The following is a 21,015-nucleotide window of genomic DNA, read 5'->3' as shown; positions in this document are numbered from 1 at the left end:
ATTTTTGGAATGTCTTGTCATTTCCGGTCTCGTTCCACCTCCCTCCCCTCCCTAAAGCCAGCCACCGGCTCAAGTAAACAGTCGTCCAAACATGGCGGCCTCTGGAGTGAAAGTTGTGCCGCCTCCGAAGATAAATAACTTCGTGGTGGCAGAAAAACTTGGCCAGGGATCGTATGCTACTGTCTATAAAGCCTTTAAAAAGGTAGCTACTGTGCTAAGGTATCTGTTTTACTGTGTTGCCACGTTTTCATATGTGATCAAAGGCGGAAGTTTGTTCACGTTTTGAAGGAGATTTCTTACGTCAAATCTATTTATATCATACTATCTTATAGATAAGAAAAAGAAGGGCACCTTTGTTGTTATTGGCTATCATTGATTTTGAAATTATCTTATTTCTTTATTTTTTATTTTATTTTTGCAAATTGTGAGATGTAATTTGAGTATGATTGGCTGGGCCAATAGTAATGTAAAAGATATGAGAATGCTCTTGCCTTGTTAACTATTTTTATCATCACAAATACATTAGGTTCAACGTTGACTCAGACAACTTACTAATTTAGTCCGTTCAATAGATTGTGAGTAGTCAAAACTGACTTGATGCAGACTTTTTATTTTTACAAATACGGTATTTGATTCGTCATATCAAAAGCTCAACATTTGAATGACTGTCATGATTTCAAGCGGGGCAGGGGAACAAAAGTGCTTAGACAACTTCCTCCTCTTGGGGACCGTGTTTGAAATGTACTTAAAATATAGTTGTTGGGAAAATAAATACCCAAATAGTTGTGATCGTTAACCAGAGTATTACCAAAAACTGGAAGTCCAGATTTTGGTGAACTAAAATTATATAGTTTATATAATATCTTGTTTTTGACATGGTAAGGGCGACCTAATTGTGGCTGATGAGGCTGGCACTGACTCCCAAAGCCCCTCCCCCTGAAAAATCTTTATTTGCTAAGATTTTGCCAACAAATCATTACAAAAGATTACTCGGTTTATTTAAGCTAAGGGTTTTAGAAAATGTAATTGTTTTTTGTAGGGAGACAATAGAGATGTAGTTGCTATCAAATGCATAAAAAAGAAAACATTGTCCAAGGCAGCGACAGAAAATCTTCTGACAGAAATAGAGTTGTTGAGGAACCTGGAGCATGAGCACATTGTGCAGCTCAAAGATTTCCAGGTATTTGTTTGGTTTTTGATTATTATCTTTGTGTCTGATTGTTCTGAGGAATAAAAGCACAGTCCACTTCCTGCAAGCAGGCTGTTATCCATGTTCATCGTTACAAAAGATACTCTCTCTCTCTTATCAAAACCCTGTTTAAATCTTCAGTGGGATGAGAACCACATCTTCTTGATCATGGAGTACTGTGGTGGTGGGGATTTATCCAGGTTTATTCACAGTAAAAGAGCTTTACCAGAACGAATGGCCAGAAAATTCCTGAGACAGCTAGGTAAGTTCAGGTTTGATTTGAGCACCGCTAAACTGAACCCCATTTGGCTAGAAAGTAGTTACCCTATTGCAATCTAGGAACTGTGAGAGTGTTCTTTTCCAAACAACTGCCCTGTGCTTAACAAAAAGCTTTAAGTAGATATACCCTAACAATGTCAGAGCTCTGGTTTGTTTCTTCACACAGCTTGTGCTCTGTACTAAAAAGGCACTACACAGGGGGTGTGTGTGTGGGCTATTAAAGGATCGTGAAATTCTTCCTTTTTTCCGTATGACACCTACCGTATGACTGTGCACCCCCCCTCCCCCTTAAAGAAATCCTGGAAATGCACCTGCTACATTTTTTTTTAGTAAAATGTATTCTTGAAACAGAGCCTACTGTAAGGGTGGTTGCATACATCTAAATACTGTGCTGGTAGCTATCCTCTAGCAATTGAATTTTAAAAAAAACAATTCTGTGCAATTATGTGTGTCTGCCTTTGGCTTGGAGCTACTAACTGTACTCTGTTTCCTGTGGTTCACACAGACCCTTAGTAGTTACCCTGACAATGTCACTGTTAGAGCCATGATGGTGTGCTTTTCTAAACAGCTTGTGCCCTTCAATACATGCGCAGCTATGATGTGGCCCACATGGATCTGAAGCCACAGAACCTCCTCCTGTCTTCTCGCCACAACCCTGTGCTCAAAATAGCTGGTGAGTATTAACTATGCTTGAGACTCCTGCTGTCTTTCCGCCACAACCATTTGCTTAGGATAGCAGGTAATTATATCCTGTACCTTTATCTCCTGTATTCTTACTTTTTTTATGATTGTGATACAGAAACTTGAGGGGAACTGAAATGTTGGGATAGAAATGCTAAAATACTGATCAGGTTAAGGAGGTTTAGGAAAAGTAAGAAAGAACACAATTTCTGAATAATGTCATGGATTACAGAATATGAAGGGAAAATACGTAGTAGCTCTTACTCTTCCAACTTTTAAAAAAAATATCTGTCCTCCCCAGAACTATGTTAAATCAGTGAATGACTCCCTCAAATCACATAGCAACAGTCAGAAGCTCTAAAGCTGAAGACTTCAAAATGTGCTTTGCTTTTTTTTTCTAGATTTTGGTTTTGCTCAAAAGTTGCATCCCAATTCTGAGGCTAGCAATATCCGTGGATCACCTCTTTATATGGTAAAGTACAAAGTTATCTTTGTTTCTTTTTCTTGCTTTTCTCATAAATATATAAACAATTTTAAAGTGTAGTGCTAAATTGTACAGTATACATATCCATTCAGCACATTGACAGAAGTGATCTGTTTAATAAAACCTTCATCAGATATTGAACTGAACATATCTTGTTGTTGTCTTAATATAAGAAACCAAAGGTCCCATGAAAATTTTTGTTCCAAGAGGTTTATATTGTTGATTGTATGTTCGGCAGGCACCAGAGATGATATGCTGTCAATCATATGACGCCTCTGTTGATCTTTGGTCTGTTGGTGTCATTCTCTATGGTACTGTATTATGAGTGTGTGATTATATCATTCCATGTGGGATCCAGGGGGAGTTCTGGGGGGTCCTCCTTAAAGTTATTCTTCCTTTAGATTGTATGGGTGCTAAAATCCACAAATTTACCTCTGGCCATGTGTCTTTTATATTATATATGTGCACACCCCTCCACTCCCCTACTGTTATTTCTTTTAGAAAATTGAGATGGCACCCTCCCCCCTTCTTGATCTTCCCCTGCGTTTTACATACATTGTAATCTGTTGTCTATGCTCAGAGTGTACAGAAAGTAATTTAAAAAAAAGCTTTGTGGTAATAATGACTTAAAATTGAAAGATTCATAGGTTACACATCTAAGACTATAATTTATTAATAATAATAATAATTAATTAATAACAATAATAATAATTTATTGCATTTATATTGCGCAATTATCAATATAAAAATTTTCAACTGCGCATTACATCGAGTAAATAAAACTTGTAACAAATGCCAAACTATAATTAATATTATGATAAAACTATGAATAATATAATTACAATAGACCTATGATAAAAATTAAAGGAATATATATATTGATTATAAATTAAGCGCTTCTTAAATAAAAATGTCTTAAGTGCCTTTTTAAAACTACCTAGAGAACTAGTGCAACTTACTTCATCCGGAAGACTATTCCACAGTCGGGGTGCAGCAATGGGAAATGCACGATCACCTTAAAAATTTATTGACTTAATGGTGTATCTCAGGGTCATGACTATAACATATTATAACATTCAATTTTTTTCCAGAAACTTTATTTGGTGAGCCTCCATTCAAGTCAAAGACTTTTGTAGAGCTGGAAGCCAAATTACGCTCATCAGAACCCATCAAGGTACTTCATGCATTCCCAACACCAGCCAGTGGATTTGTTAGAAGCATATCCCAAGTAGGGAAGGTCTCCCTCCCTGGCTTTTTAACCTGTCCACAGAGTTAAAAATGTTTTTAGCTCCCCCCAGGTCCAAGAGTGTCTGCGGACTGCCGAGATCTCCTTATCGCTTTACTCCAAAGGGACCCCAAGCAGAGAATATCCTTTGAAGCTTTCTTTATACACCCGTTTATCGACATGGAACACATGCCGTCCTCAACAAGTCTACAAAAAGCTGTACGTAACTTTTTTATGCTATGTGCATTAACATGGCCGCCTCTCACAGAATGGATAAGGGGGGAAAAGTGAGATGGATTGTAGTTGCTAACCCAGGATTTTCTGAAGGGAAGCTGGGGTGCCCAGTATCATATGGAGAAGGATGGTATTTGACATTCCTTCAAAAAGAAACAACCCAAGGGGGAAAGCACCATGCGTACCCTCCCTAGGAACGTGCCTGGATTGGGGGAGTCACCTTTTGAAATCCACTCCCCTTGAAACCACCACTTTCCTCGTGACTTTTGGGAGCAATGTCTTTTGCCGCAGTATACAACAACAAAATGCAACTTACAGTATTCAGCGGTTAAGAATAAGTCTGAAAGTTTCCATTTCTTTGTCTATTTTTGGGTGATAATTTTGCTACTAAAAAAATCAGGTGATTTCTAAGTTCAAGTCACCTATCATGAGGGAGTGCATAGCTTTATTGTCATATATCTTTTGGTAGTTTAATTTTCTTCATTGCCAGGTTGGAATCGTAAGTGAGGCGGTCTCGCTAGACAAAGATGGCTCTCATAAGGAAGCTGCTCAGCTTTATTGTCAGGCCATGGAATACTTTGTGCCTGCAGTCGAATGTGAGTAGAAATAATCAAATATAGATTTGGTACATAACAATATGAATACTGTTTACTGCCAACACTATTAATTCAGACACCGATAATTGGAGCCTATGTGGCAGAGCGTCGCTCTCTAGTGCCTGTGCCTCTCACCGCTGGGTTCTGGGTTTATTTCCGGTTCCAACGTGAGTTGAGTTAGTTGGTCTCGCATTTGCTCAACAGAGGGTTTTTTAACAATTCAGATCTTAGCTGTGATATCCGTGGTCAGACATGATATGTAGCAGCTACCTGAGACACCTTCCCATGCCTTCAACTCGAACACGTCTGAATCTGTGCTCTTGTAATTCAGCATCTTGCTGCGATGAGAGTGATTAGCTACTCCAATTTATTTATTATTTAGTTAGATGTTTCTGCTGAAAATGATTTATTATGGCAGAATGGCTTCGCCATCTCAACCAATCACATTAAAGAGTCTCTTTCAGCACCATTTCGTCGTCCTAGCAAATGTGTGAGAAAGCATCCATTTCCATCGGCTAAGTGGACATAGCTTTTGTGGTATTTTCGATTAAATTTGATCAATAAGGTTTAAACTTTGTTTTTAGATTATCATTTCAAAACTTCATCAACTATTTGTTTTCAATGTAGAATGGAAAACAAAAGTTAATGTGTGGCTTTACTGAGCCTCTCTTAGCTAGAGTATGTCAATCAGTAGTGTTAAAATATGTTGTCATCTGTTGTGAATAGGATGTGTTAGTTTTTCTGCTTTGATTAGAAATGTTTTATTCATCATCGTCAGAAATATTCTTTTTTCCATTGTATTATAGACGAGACAGATCCCGTCAAGAAAACTCATCTAAGGGAAAGGGTATGTTAACAAGGAAATTTTATTTTATTCATGGTGTACTTCATTTGCACAGTAGCACAAGTATTTAACAAGAAACATTATACTGTTAACTTTTGTAGCTCCTATTTTGGTTTATTGATTTGGTTTAATAGTAGATTCTAGTGTCATTGAACTGCAGCTTATTTTGGATGGGCTAGATAGGCCTATAGATAGGGTAAGAGTTAGGGTTAGGGCTAGGACTTGGCCTAGGGTTAGGGTTGGGTTATTATGGTTTGGGTTTGGTTTCAGGGTTGACACATTTTCATTGCTTGGGTAGGTTGTTGAATACATGAATCGTGCAGAAGAACTAAAGCAGTACCTGAAGATGCGGAAGGAATGTGTACCCGGCAAAGACTTCACAAGCTCACCTGACCAACTTCTTGGTTAGTAGACTAGTTTCAGGCTTGTAGGCTGGATGTCCGGTAGGGGGTAATGCCTACCTGACAATACCTTTACCACCAACTATCCCCTACCCACCATCCTCTCCCCTACCCATTATCCTCTCCCCTACCCATTATCCTCTTTCCCACCCACTATCTCCTTCCCAACATTCCCCTTCCCTACCCACTATCCCCTTCCCTACCCACTATCCCCTTCCCTACCCACTATCCCCTTCCCTACCCACTATCCTCTTTTCTACCCATTATCCCCTTTCCTACCCACTATCCCCTTTTCTACCCATTATCCCCTTTCCTACCCACTATCCCCTTCCCTACCCACTATCCCCTTCCCTACCCACTATCCTCTTTTCTACCCATTATCCCCTTTCCTACCCACTATCCCCTTCCCTACCCACTATCCCCTTCCCTACCCACTATCCCCTTCCCTACCCACTATCCTCTTTTCTACCCATTATCCCCTTTCCTACCCACTATCTCCTTTCCTACCCACTATCCCCTTTCCTACCCACTATCTCCTTTCCTACCCACTATCCCCTTCCCTACCCACTATCCCCTGCCAACTATCCCCTTCCCTACTAACTATCCCCTGCCAACTATCCCCTTCCCTAACCACTATCCCCTTCCCTACCAACTATCCCCTGCCAACTATCCCCTTCCCTACCCACTATCGCCTTCCCTACCAACTATCCCCTTCCCTACCCACTATCCCCTTCCCTACCCACTATCCTCTTTCCTACCCACTATCCCCTCCCCTACCTATTATCCCCTTCCCTACCCACTATCCCCTTCCCTACCCACTATCCTCTTTCCTACCCACTATCCCCTGCCCCACCTATTATCCCCTTTCCTACTCACTATCTCCTTTCCTACCCACTATCCCCTTCCCTACCCATTATCCCCTTTCCTACCCACTATCTCCTTTCCTACCCACTATCCCCTTCCCTACCCACTATCCCCTTCCCTACCAACTATCCCCTGCCAACTATCCTCTTCCCTACCAACTATCCCCTGCCAACTATCCCCTTCTCTACCCACTATCCCCTTCCCTACCATCATTCCCCTTCCCTACCCACTATCCCCTTCCCTACCCACTATCCCCTTTCCTACCCACTATCCCCTTCCCTACCCACTATCCTCTTTTCTACCCATTATCCCCTTTCCTACCCACTATCAACTTTCCTACCCAGTATCCCCTTCCCTACCCACTATCCCCTTCCCTACCCACTATCCCCTTCACTACCCACTATCCCCTTCCCTACCCACTATCCCCTTCCCTACCCACTATCCCCTTCCCTACCCACTATCCCCTTCCCTACCAACATTCCCCTTCCCTACCCACTATCCCCTTTTCTACCCACTATCTCCTTTCCTACCCACTATCCCCTTCCCTACCCACTATCCCCTTCCCTACCCACTATCCCCTTCCCTACCCACTATCCCCTTTCCTACCCACTATCCTCTTTCCTACCCATTATCCCCTTTCCAACCCACTATCCCCTTCCTTACTCACTATCCTCTTCCCTACCCACTATCTCCTTCCCTACCAACTATCCCCTGCCAACTATTCACTTCCCTACCAACTATCCCCTGCCCACTATCCCCTTCCCTACCAACTATCCCCTGCCCACTATCCCCTTCCCTACCCACTATCCCCTACCCACTATCCCCTTCCCTACCCACTATCCCCTACCCTACCCACTATCCTCTTCCCTACCCACTATCCCCTTCCTTACCCACTATCCCCTTCCTTACCCACTATCCCCTTCCCTACCCACTATCCTCTTCCTTACCCACTATCCTCTTCCCTACCCACTATCCCCTTCCCTACCCACTATCCCCTTCCTTACCCACTATCCTCTTCCCTACCCACTATCCCCTTCCTTACCCACTATCCCCTTCCTTACCCACTATCCTCTTCCCTACCCACTATCCCCTTCCTTACCCACTATCCCCTTCCCTACCAACTATACCCTTCCCTACCAACTATCCCCTTCCCTACCCACTATCCCCTGCCAACTATCCCCTGCCAACTATCCCCTGTCCACTATCCCCTTCTTATACCTACCCTTCAGCCTAGATGCCATGGTACGAATACCAACTTTTTACCAACATACTACAACCACTATCCCCCTTTATGCCCCTAGGTGCCATGGCTTTTAACCAAAAACGCAATGTTTTTAGACCATCTTATCAGACAAAGGGAGCTCAACTCTACGGTGTCGCGGAAGCTTTTTTGCTGCCAGAACCGCTGTTAAACCACTAACCAATGAGAGAACAGTGAGAGCGCTCGATGGAAAGAAGCAGAAAAATAATACATACATACGTACTAAAAACCCAAATCAAGAGAAACTCAATCCTTACGAACTTTTTTCAAATCGTAAGAGCTCCATGTGGCCCCGTCTCGCTGTTTGCTCTAACAGTATTATTTGCTCTGCTTTTAGCTTCGTTTGCAAAAGAAAACCGCAGACTTCAGGAGGCGCTTCGTCTCGCTGAACTTGCAGAAATTAGGGTAATTGTGTTGTCAATATATCAGCTTCATTCGCTCTATTTGCTTGTCTACACGTCCATGTGTCGGTCCCACAGTAAATTTGTCTGTGTGTCTCATTCCAGTTCAGTACCCACGGGGGGGGGGGGGGGGGGGGGGGGGGGGGGGGGGGGGAGGGTTCCCCAACACACCTACAACGGCGGAAAGTCCACTTCCGGTTCGCAATAGGCGTGCCATTTGTAGACAAACTATAAGCATAAGCGAATAAGATAAAAATTTTTTGGAGCCAAATCCGACAATAAATGCCCCTTGGAGATACTGCAAGGCACAAAAAATCCTTTTCCTTATTTCGAGGGTTGTCAGATTTTATCAAAAAACTCAACCCCGCCACCCACACCTGGAAAAATTAGGTCCACTTTTTCGGATTTTGCATCCCCCTCCCCCCTGTGTACCCAACGGGTCTGTGTACCCCACGCCCCAGTTCGCTCATCCGTCCGTCCATCTGTCTGTATGGCCGTGTAGCCATCCGTTTGTGTTTGTGTTGCTATCTGTCAATAGCGTGTAAGTTCATTAGTCCCTACCTGCAAGATTTCGGTGGATGTACTAATAATATTGAGGTGTCACACTAGGATGAACACGAGCACTACGAGGGGGCCCTTCGCCAATACCAGGTCGCTCTAGAAAAGCTGTTACCACTCCTCAACAGTAAGTCACATGTTAGGCGCGCTTCGCCAATACCAGGTCGCCCTAGAAAACCTGTTACCACTCCTCAACCGTAAGTCACATGTTAGGCGCGCTTCGTCAATACCAGGTCGCCCTAGAAAACCTGTTACCACTCCTCAACCGTAAGTCACATGTTAGGCGCGCTTCGTCAATACCAGGTCGCCCTAGAAAACCTGTTACCACTCCTCAACAGTAAGTCACATGTTAGGCGCGCTTCGTCAATACCAGGTCGCACTAGAAAACCTGTTACCACTCCTCAACAGTAAGTCACATGTTAGGCGCGCTTCGTCAATACCAGGTCGCACTAGAAAACCTGTTACCACTCCTCAACAGTAAGTCACATGTTAGGCGCGCTTCGTCAATACCAGGTCGCACTAGAAAACCTGTTACCACTCCTCAACAGTAAGTCACATGTTAGGCGCGCTTCGTCAATACCAGGTCGCACTAGAAAACCTGTTACCACTCCTCAACAGTAAGTCACATGTTAGGCGCGCTTCGTCAATACCAGGTCGCACTAGAAAACCTGTTACCACTCCTCAACAGTAAGTCACATGTTAGGCGCGCTTCGTCAATACCAGGTCGCACTAGAAAACCTGTTACCACTCCTCAACAGTAAGTCACATGTTAGGCGCGCTTCGTCAATACCAGGTCGCCCTAGAAAACCTGTTACCACTCCTCAACAGTGACACCTAGGGCGCGCATACTTCAGCTGTAGAATGCAACACGTCTACATTTTAGTCTTAGAGGGAGTGGTTGCTAGACAGAACACACCCTGGATTTGATTTGCCCCTCCCCTCCCTCCAAGGGGCGGATACTAGACCATTTTTCAGTAAGAAAAGCAAAGGTGTTGTCTCTTTTTTTTACTGAAATAACAATAAAAAGTCTCAAACTTATGTCCGGATCCTTTAATAAGATTTTTGATCCATTGTTCTTCCGGAAATTTGCGGTTTTTTACGGCGATTTGGGAAAAAAATAAGTACATCCATTGTACTGTTTTGTTTCTTTTTTACATTGTTTATTTGATCTTTTATATTTACTTTTTCTTTAATAACCTTTACCTGTCATTCCAGCGCTTCCAAAGGGGATATACCGGGATGCTTTGCGGTCTGAGGTAACTACTTTCTTGTTAGAAATATGACGAGTGCATCCAATATTTTGGTGTCAAACATTTTTCAGCATCCTACAAATATGCTAGTAACTTTTTGAATCATAGGTGACCAGTGTGCTAGTGCGTCAGTGTATGGGACCTCTAATCACAGGTGGCCCAGTGTGTTAGCGCATCAACCTATTAGGTCTCTCACCACAGGTGGCCCAGTGTGTTAGCTCGTCAGCGTATGGGGAGGTAGCCCAATGTGTTAGCGCGTCAGATTATTGGTCCTTTTGCCTCTGCTGAAACAGGTTCGATTCCCGGTCAAAACATGGATAGTAACCCGGCCCTAAATTTGATTGTTGAACGTATGTTGGCTTATTACCTTATGTTTCAGCATTTTTGATATGTATTAGGATTTTATTAATATTTGTCAATGGTATTTTGTGTTTTAAGATTGACCGCTATATGAAAAGAGCTGAGGAGATTAAACTGTATCTGAAGGTACTGATTATTTAATTTATATAATGAACAATATAACTTTTTTATAAGGATCTGCTCAGACTGTACTCGAGGAACATTTTTAAGCAGTGACACCAGCCTCCCTCGCAGGCATGTTTAGGCAGGTCGCGACATGCGAAGGAGGCTATAGCCATCATACAATAATCAATGCATATCCTGAGCATTAGTTGAGCACCATAGCTCCATGCTGTTTAGTTTTTGTTTTAATTTTTTTTTTAGACACTTTTCGATAATCAAAAATAATGATGATTTTCCATAAGCAAAAATAACAACTTTACAAGCTTTATTTTTTCAAAGAGTTTTTTTTTTATCTAGGCCTTAGCTTTTATTGTATTTTATGTACAAAGGGGTGTTTAGATAGTGTTTCGGCATAAATCTATTACATAAGTGACAAGTGACAGTTTCGTTAATATCGATTTCAACCACGTGATTATAATCCATTGTAAATCAGTCAGATCAACAGTAACCGAGATCGGAACTCTGAAATACAGCTAACCAGTACGATTACAAAACCTACAGCTAACCAGGACTTTGAGAATCAGAAAACACGATCGGATACGCCACAGAAATCGAATAAATATATCTTTACACATCGTTGGATTGTTATACGGTTTGTGGCGAAATCCTCACGGGAACCTAACGCAACAGATAGGACATTTTAGCCTAAAAAGTTCAGGTTGGGTTCTAACATGTGGGTTTATACTAGCCTCGTCCCCAGGCTATTCATTTGCTGTCCACTCCATGATGCTTTGCGCGCGCACTCACTCTTTTCAATATGGCGGCCGCTCTTTATGCTGACTTAGAGCAGCAAGTGCCAGTGACGTCATAACCATGCAGATCGTGACAGGCTCGCCGAGTAACCTAGGGACGAGGCTAGGTTTATACTCTTATTCCCCCTTATGAAGCATTTCATCATAATTTCTTTATTAAGTATTATTGATTTTTTTATTAATGAATGGCGAGCCATAGCGTTGACATAATCATAACTTGTTTTATTTACTTTTAGCTTGGAAGAGAAAGAGCAAACGCTATGCAGGATGCAGAAGATGAATCTTCTAAAAGTATGTGGAGTTTTACTCAAAAAGTGTCGCTACAATAATTTCCCCTCAATCGTACAGTCTCTTTTCACACATACACACGCACACACGCACGCACGCACATTGCTTTACGTGTCATTACCATAACCGTTTCTCAGGTCGCGCAAAGCATTATGGCATGGTATCATTTCTTTGGTTATTCAAAGTATTATGTGTTTCTCAGATCTCGCATAGAATTATTGTGTAGCCATTTTTTGCGCAACATTATGGCATGGTGTCATTTTTTGGGTCATTCAAAGTATTATGTTCCTCAGGTCTCGCAAAAGCATTAATGTATATATAGCCATTCTTTAGAGTCTGCCCTGAAGAAGTCTTATTGAAGTCGAAAATTTGGCAGAGTCGAATACCAGTTTTTGGTGTATTGTATTTATTCTGCTAGTTCACGAGCACGACTATTTGGGCTTTTTGTATTTATTCATGTAAAGTATTTTGGCATGGTATCATTTCTTAGGTCGCGCAAAGCATTATGGTATGGTATCATTGCAAAGCAAAGCTCAATCATTTGTTAAGTTTAGGAGTACGCAAATCATTAGATGGACGTTTCTAAAGTCGCTCAAAACAAACACTTTTACATCTAATCTATGCGATCTTTGCAATTGAATAGTTTTATTCCATCGTTGCCTACCAATTGCATTTTGGCCTTTTGACATATTAGTGGCTGTCAATCAATCGAATCTTGATGTTTTCGTCGACTCTAAAATTAATCGCTAAGTCCTGGTAAATTTTACTTAGTTTCGGTACACGCGAAGGCGTGTTGGATGATGGTCAAGTGCCGATGCGGGATTTTTGCGAAGCTTTTTCCATAGCTCATTTATTTTCTTCAAAGTATAGCTCCTCATTTTTTGGGGGGAATACTGCTGTCGAAATCCGTTATTGTGCAAATAGATAGACAATTAAAAAGACCTTTACTCAATATTTGAGGACAATATTATATCAAGACATTTCGATATAAAAATTATGAATACAAATTATTCATTTTACTAAATTCAATCGGAAATATCGCAACAACTTCCCCAAATGAGCTGATGGAAATGGCTTCCTCCCCGAAATTTTGCTTGACATATAAGGGAGACTGGCAGGGACACTGTTTAAAGACTAGGGTCAAACATGTCTCACCCGCTTAACGTGAAGTCCCCTTGACACCTTGAAGTGCTCGGTTGTTTGCCTTTTGGTCCCGTGCGTGCCCGTCTTTCGTCTTTTAACTGACTTGGGGGGCTGAATTTATTAAGGTCTTGTCTAGCTGGCGATAGTGCGATCTTTGCGACAGCCTTATGACTTGATATGTCAGCAAAGGATAGATAGGGTTGCAATCGAGAATCATAATGAGGCTAGATGCCTAGAGGCGACTGCTGCAGAAAGAGAGATACCTCTAGCCAGCCTAGCCGGCAATAAACTGGTCCTAAAATTTGATCCCTATAAAGCACAAACCTACTTATCATTTGACTCGTACCAAAATAACTTCCTTTGTATTTCCTTCATATTTTTACTTGAACCTCCTAAAAACAGACAAAAATCAAGAGACACTAAAATTGTGGCAGTTCAGGGTTTTGTTAGAAAAGGATGGCAGAGGGGGGGGGAGGGTTGCAGTAAGGGTTTGCAGCTCTAACAAACTGTAACTATATGGTTTTTAGGAGGGGGGGGGGGGGGGGAGTGCCATACCCTCTGCTTTGAGACTACAGCCCCGTTCTGTCTCACTTATATGCTTAGATACAATAGATTTACACCTATTTCAATAAACGTTGTCAGTGCAAATGGCGAATGGCAGATGGCAAATGGCAGTTCTAAGACCAATCACTGCTTATAGGTATAATTATTTGTTAGAGTAAAGATGATAAGTAATATAATAACAGAAATTATCCACATTTTCCTGTATTCAGTAGAAATTTGACATGTTCCATGGTGTTTTTTGATAGGAGAACTGCCATTTGACAATCGCCGTTTGCACTGACAACGTTATTTGAAATAGGTGTATATAATCGCTAATATAGAGACTTTACCCTTCGGGTCAAGCCTTATAGAGTAACAAAAATACCATCAGCAACAGAGTTTTAGTTTAATTCCTTTTTTTTTTCAATACAGGCTGTGTCATACAGTAACTAGATGGAGTCTTGGAAAGAGTACCCCCTAGTCACGTGGCGGCCTTCTGAGGACACGCCCAGTGCGTAGAGCGTGATGTTCACATTGACGAGTTGAGCGATGACGGAGATGACTGTTGTTGCGAAAATTCTACGTAGGTCATCCGAGTTGAAGTTATAGCTTTGTGCAATAATACAGTGGACGTGATAATTTTTGATTGATGAAAGTAATGTTTAGATACAATGTTGCGTTCCATTTCGAGAGGCATATATAGAGGCACTTTTTAGTTTAAAGTAGGAAGGGAAAGCGTATTATTGAAAGAATATAGAAACCACTAATAGTGTATTAAATATAATGAAATTATACATAGAAGAAAGGGAAAAACTTGGAATCTAAAGATTGTTTTACCCGCTAGTCCTCCTGGGAAGACATGTTAAAAAATATCAAAAGCAAATTTATCAAGGAAAGGAAAATTTATCAAGGAAAGGAAGGAAAGTGCTCTTTTCTTCAGCCCTTGTGTATAGTTGTCAGAGTACGGCGTAAGTTATTGATAATATGATGCCAATTGTTATTAATTCTTACCAATTTATAACATGATTATTATCAATTGGTATAATCAGTCGATCATTTGATCGTAAACACATTTGTATAATTGATTACCAATGGATAGAACAGTGAAGTGAATGTTATCCTCAATTGATGACATACTTAAATACTCACGCATATGATAGTAAGTTTACCATTATTTTCATGCGATATCAATCAATGATTGTATCCACTATTTATCAACTAGTTACTTTAGGTATGCAGGGCCGAATGCCTTCTACCTCGTGTACGGTGCAATGTGTTGAGTACGAAAATAGAAGACAGGGTGTGTTCTGCTCTTCCTATAGTCTTATATTTCCATAACTTGGAGGGTTTTATATTGATTTATGTTTCTTCTTGTCATCGATCTCGATATCCGCTGTTTTCTTCCAGTCTGAACAGGATTTCCCGCCATTTTTATGGTTCCCGGATGTTCATGCGCGCGTGTCCGGCTATATTTCCCGCCATTAGTGACAAAACATCCCGTACCAATTGTATTGTTTGCTTTGTAGATTAGGGAGTTTTATGCAACCATATGTTTTAAATTTGGATAACAACATTATACCTTGCTTTTCTTCCTTTTCCAATCAAATTCAAATTGAGTCTTTTTTTGTTTGTTTGTCTAAAGTGTCTTAAACTATCATTTCCTTTTTTCAAGATAAAATAAACTTGTTATGCGTTATTTAGATCATTATCATTTGGGACTGAGATGTTGAGCACCGGAAACAGCGTGGTCTCAGCCTTCCGGAAGGATATATGCCAATATGACAAACAATGCAGCAATTTTACTGGCGTTAGGCAAATCCTTTGCACGTGTTTCCATGGTATTACTGTCGGATTTTTTTACGCGTTAATGATGCAGCTCTGTAATTATTGTGCCTATTCCAAGTCACGTAAAACATTTCAGAAATGAGTACCTAATTTACAGCTCTGTTCAATGAGTGATTTATAGTTTATGCGTTACCAGAAAAAAAAATCCCCGCCCGTTAGCTATACTCTGCCGAGCGTTGAGGTAACATAGAGTGGTACGCTTCCCAAGGTCAGTTCAACTTCTGGCTCTCTACTGGTACATTGGGGAGTTATGTATCTCTGTCGTGGTTTGACGGTCTGTCTCGCAAAACCTATCCAACTTGTTAATAGCCCATGTTCAATATACGCGCCATCGCTCATAAGACAAAATCTCAAATCGCAGCCCTCTTCTTACTCGTCTCGATGCGCGTGTGTCGAACCGGGGCCTTGGTGGGACACTATGGGTCCCTGAATACCGCCATTTTTTTTCCTTCACTTCCCTTTCCCTTTTTCCTCGTTATTTTCCTTTCCTCTCGATTCCTTTTCTTCTCCCTTTCGTTCACTTTACTTTTTTCCCTTCGTATTAGTGATAAAGCAAGTCAGAGGCCCGTAAGAAATGTCCGAGAAGAAAAAATACGGAACGATAGTATCTAGCAATCTATCGTAAGAAAGACCAACTATTTCTATAACTATTCAGATTCTTCACGATTTAGAAACTACGACAAGTCCTTGTGTTTAATTTTCTGAATCAAGTTTTTTGAAAGGGCGTTAATAACCATTGGGAAAGAAGCTTTAAAAACGTCGGGATGGTGACTCTAGCAAACTTTGCACTGCTTCGTCTTGACATGATTCAGCTCTGTTTTTAAAGAGTCTGTTTATATGTGGTACTGACAAAAATAGTAAATGAAAAGTGAAAGATGAATGTCTATATGCTGCAGCAAACCATTTATTTTTATTTTTTTTAACTATTGTATTTATCAGGGCTAGGTTGTACATTGTACTCCTGTGTGAATGCAATCCAAACAGGGTAATCCGGTTTACGTGAGCACCGGATATGAGTGACAGATCTGGGTGTAAATGACAGATGGAAGGAACAAATATTGGTAGTTTGCAAGAGAGTGTTGACAGCTCGCGACAAACCCTCACACCAAACAGTACTCGAAAAAGTGCAAACAACTCCCCTAGAGATTAGCCCACAATGGGAAATACTCGAGTCTTTGCTTCACAAAATTTGGCACATACACTGACATGTTGAAGTCAAGTTCTTAGTTTGTCAATGAGGGTTTTTTGAGTCGTTTATAGCTTGTTTGATCACAGCAGGGAAGGCAATTTTAATTTCTTCTGGGTTCGCCGCTGGCTATTTTTGTGTTGATCTTTTCACCCTCTAATAAGCTAGAAATTGTGTCACAAATAACGCACAATCATGAATTCGGCGACGCGGACCTGCATAGAATTAATCGCTTTTAAATCGATACACAATGTGCATTAGGTTCTATCGATCCAGGATTTTTAGACGTTTAGGCTTCAAACACTTACACGCGTGCAACTAAAATTATTCGTACATGACTAGGTTCTTTCCTACGTTTTGGGGGATGTTGAGGTATATTGAACTATGTACCAAACGTTAAACGCATTATTTGGTAATCGTAACTGGAGATGTTTTTCCACGCTCACAGTGGCGGATCAAACGATTACCCATGATCTCCCAGAGTGTAAAACTTCTAGGGCCTACAGCAAACGGCACGTTTACAATACTAACTCAAAAACAACCTTCTCTATCAAATGACAATTTTCAAGGACTTGTCACCGAGTTTCTTTCTATGGCTTTGAGGTACTACTAGTCGGCCAAAGTTCAATCCTATATTTGACAATATCGCGAAATCTCTCTCGGCGAATGGTTAGTTTCAACAAGTACTTAGTCGCTTTGCAATGGTTTGATTTACTTTCAATGGGTTTTTGAGTAGTTTTAGATTCAAGTCTTTCGGATTGCCCACTGTTTCGTGAATCCATCAATCGAAACCTCAAGTGGGCCGACCGCGGGAGAGTTATGCGTCCATTCACGCAGAATAATCTGGACTTGTAATTTGAAAAACAGAGCAAACACCTCATTTACCTCTGAAGGGCTTTCGTCTAAAACGTACCAAAATGTTGTAAAAGAATATTGTTATTTTTTTTTTAATAATTAAGGCATACGCATCTAACTCTGACTCGTTTATTCCTTGTTAATCTCTGTTCTTTTTGGCATTGCTGACGGGTAAAGACATGGGATTAGTTCACAATCTCTTTTTTGAAAAACAGAATCGTCCAGTGTTTGACGTGGCGATCACGAACAAAAAAAAACTCACTGTTATTTTATTGTTTGCTACTCAGCAATACTTTTGATTTCCCACGAGAACAATACGAGAATAACTTGGAAAATTATTAGCTCGCAGAAAATTTTTCTAAAATCTCTAAGTGAAATTCACTTTGTGTGAATTTTTTCTTATTGTCGCGCGTATCTTTGGATAGTTGAGTTCAGAGAGTTGCAAATCGTTTAGAACGAGAAACTAGATAAAATCTCACTACTTGTCGGTGAATTTGTTAGAAGCTCTTTAGCCTAAGGTAGCAAGATACATGACACTTTATTAACCATAGTCGTTTGTCAATGTCTGACAATTACTAACGATCAAGTGGTTGAGCTTCCTAAAGGAGCTAATTGGACTGACGGGGTATATAAACTATAAAGGGAATAAAAGAAAACACCTTTGATACTTCTACGGATCCCTTAAATTAAGATCAACAGCGTGCTGCATATTTGCTATAAAATAATAGTTTATTTCCTCGTGTTTATGTTATAATTACATGAACGTTAAACGAACGCTATTGAGCCGGAACAAATTCCGTAAAAAGCTCAACGTCAAAACTCATTTTTATTGAATTAAACAATTTGTACAAATTTATCACCAAGATACAAAGGTGCAAAACTGGAATTTGTAGACGAATGCGAAATAATTTAATTCATGCATGCCCATGTAATACTCCGGCCCGCCAAGTTAGCCAATGTTTGCAGTGCCCCACAGGATTCAGGTCTTAGCCATAAACCGAGTAAGTCTTAAAGCAAATGCACTTTTGTTTATCGTACTCGACTTGTTATGGCTTTAATCCCGAAGTAATTTCTTCAATTACATAAAGTTATTAAACCAGCTCAGAACAATACAAACGTGAGAATAAAAGAGAAGGCCTTGGATTACCAGCCAGTAATAAGCAGACTCTGGTAGAGAATGAAGAGATTGTCGAGTTTGTCAACACTCGGAGTAATTTTTCCGATTCTAAGCATTGCATCGCGTTTGCATGCATGAGGCAGCCTTTGAGCTAGACTCCCATGAATGATTCAAATATATAATTGGTATTTACACGGTCCTCTACCCCATAATTATAATAATCGACTGAAAACTTATTTACAATTACTTTTTTTATACAAATTTGAACAGTCGAGTTTAGACCGTTTCGGACGGCTGTGGTTTTATCGTCCAAGGCTTGCATTACCCATCCGACTTTATCCATCTATTCCCTAACAACCTATGGACTTTGAATAAATGAAGCTACTATAGTAAGTGATGTAGATAAAGTGTAATCATAGCAAATATACAGCAAGTCACTTCCAATGCCTTGTGTAATTTACTGCTATTATTTCTACCAGCTCCGACATACGGAGTCCTTTCTGTCGGGCTATGCCGTCTTAGCCCACTTGTGGGTCTTTGTGCGAAACATAGAGCTTTATAATGAGCCCATATTCCTCTACAGTGGGGCTCTTCATAACCGTCGCACTCACAGTCGTCCAATTCTTGGCCGTGAGGCACCGAGAGCATGTTATGTATAGCTAGTTTGCACTCGTCCGAACATTCAACGCCAGAAATCATACGCGAACACTTCTTGAGAAAGTTCTTCTGTGCTAGATCACAAGTTATGTCATTTGTGCACTCCTGCCGGACCTCGGTGCAACCTCGAATCGTGTTGTTTCTCGGACCGTCCAGTGTATCCATACATCTTCTCATTCGCGCCTTTAGAGTCAAACAAATGGAATCCCGGTTGACACACTCGCAGTCTTGAAATAATTCTCCTACAGAGTGTGATGTGAGGTTGTGAATCGCTATAGCACATTCTCTAGGGCAGATTTTAGCCGCTGGACCGGTGATTTGGTCGACTGCTTTATTGAATCCAAGAGCTTTGTGACACTGTTCCTTTGCAAACACTTTGTACATGGCGATCGCACAGTTTATGTCTCCCTCGCATGCGCTTCTCGCCGCTATACAATCTATGGTCCTGTTGACTTCCGTATCGCCTCCATCGCTTTGGTACCCATTGGCCATCCAAGCAAACCACACGACGTACCCTAAAAGCTTTGTATTGGCAAATAGCATGGCGGAACGACCGTAGGACCGATCGGTAAAACTCTGGCCGTGGAATACTTGGAGCTGTAAGCCGATGCCACAATATATAGCCCGCAATTGATCGTTAACTTATGACAGCTCTACGAAATCTGATAAGGAATTACAATCAAGCAGCCAATCACGATGCGGGATACAAGTATTGTTCCAATCTAAGAGTGCCATAAGGGCGAACAACACGAGATTTAGTTTGTTTGCCTGATTTCCTGCTCTAGATTCCCGGCTTTATTGATTGCTACATCAAACAATAGTAATCTTCTTTTGATCGCAATGCACATTTTTTATTACTGACATGGGGGTACAAGTGGGTCTAGATCATTTAAACACTTTAAAATCTCGGGCGTCGAAGTTCTTTGTTTACTGTTCAACACCCTTATTTCTCCCATCGATACCTCCAGATAAAAACTATAACTGTTTTCGATTCCCCTTGGAGGTTCCGATTTATTGAATCATCTTTTTATGCCGTAGGGTTTTGTGGAGTATTTTGTGGGAGGGGTTGTGTACTTCGCTAGAAGGATTATTTTTCCATTTTTCAAGCGTCTATTGGTTTACAGCCACTTTACTTAGAATAGTGATGAAACCCAAATTCCAACATTTCAGCGATTAGCTTAGCACGGAGAAATTACAGTGGAAAGACGCTCATTGATGTGAATAACTATGTTTCGCGCTTTCATCACTGGCAAATGTCCCTGGCAGAGGGTCAGAGACAAATCGGTTTTACCTCTAGCCTTGCGGTGCATGAGATATAAAGCACATCGGCTAAAAGTAACGCATCCAAGTCAATGAGGATATAATGACAATCAAAAGACTGTCGGTCCCTTGGTATGTCTGAGACCTAGCGGGTATTGACAAGTCTTGAAAGAAGACACTGTTTCTGGTGTACAGTTTTCAGCGGTTTATAGCCACAGCGTGGTAGTGATAGTTTGTCTACGTTGGTCGCTATTCGTTGTCAATACTAGCGTTATGATTTGAATTTCATTTGATTGCTTTTTGATCGATGGGTATGTGGTCGCGAGAACTGTTGGCTTTGTGTGGCCAGTGTATGTCAGCTAATTCCTTGTGTGCCTCTTAACTTATTGAACGAGTTTTCGAAAATCTTGTTATGCCAGGCGTGGTCTACGAAACTGCCAAGGAGGCGTGGTCTTCTTGCTGAGTAGGAGAAGGGGCTTGGGACGGCGGGCCTCTTACTCGCCATAACGCCGTCACTGAGCAACGTAGCGCACCGCACACAAAACACCCAGACACTTTGTACAACAACAAGTTGAGGGAG

General features: G+C 41.1%; 2 protein-coding genes across 3 annotated transcripts; one reads left to right on the top strand and one right to left on the bottom strand.

Annotated features, from left to right (window-relative positions):
- Nucleotides 1-38: 38 nt before the first annotated feature.
- Nucleotides 39-14,832, top strand: LOC5513180 (serine/threonine-protein kinase ULK3). 2 transcript variants are annotated; one of them, XM_048727517.1, is made up of 17 exons: nucleotides 39-202; nucleotides 1,040-1,180; nucleotides 1,331-1,451; nucleotides 2,037-2,141; nucleotides 2,551-2,621; nucleotides 2,872-2,944; nucleotides 3,725-3,807; nucleotides 3,922-4,077; nucleotides 4,583-4,688; nucleotides 5,495-5,535; nucleotides 5,831-5,936; nucleotides 8,396-8,463; nucleotides 9,069-9,144; nucleotides 10,233-10,273; nucleotides 10,706-10,753; nucleotides 11,778-11,832; nucleotides 13,948-14,832. In XM_048727517.1, exons 1-17 carry the CDS (start codon nucleotides 92-94, stop codon nucleotides 13,962-13,964), a joined length of 1,419 nt encoding a protein of 472 aa, XP_048583474.1. In that variant the 5' UTR covers nucleotides 39-91; the 3' UTR covers nucleotides 13,965-14,832. The 2 variants fall into 2 exon arrangements, with proteins under 2 accessions (XP_048583474.1, XP_048583475.1); XM_048727518.1 differs by having other exon boundaries at nucleotides 89-219.
- A 3,279-nt stretch (nucleotides 14,833-18,111) lies between these two features.
- LOC5513181 (growth arrest-specific protein 1) lies at nucleotides 18,112-19,799 on the bottom strand. Its single transcript, XM_032382650.2, has one exon. It carries the CDS (start codon nucleotides 19,716-19,718, stop codon nucleotides 18,903-18,905), a length of 816 nt encoding a protein of 271 aa, XP_032238541.1. The 5' UTR covers nucleotides 19,719-19,799; the 3' UTR covers nucleotides 18,112-18,902.
- Nucleotides 19,800-21,015: the final 1,216 nt, after the last annotated feature.

The sequence above is a fragment of the Nematostella vectensis genome, chromosome 5, assembly GCF_932526225.1.
Source record: "Nematostella vectensis chromosome 5, jaNemVect1.1, whole genome shotgun sequence".
In the NCBI taxonomy this organism is placed as follows: Eukaryota; Metazoa; Cnidaria; class Anthozoa; order Actiniaria; family Edwardsiidae; genus Nematostella; species Nematostella vectensis.
This window is presented reverse-complemented; position numbering and strand designations above follow the sequence as displayed.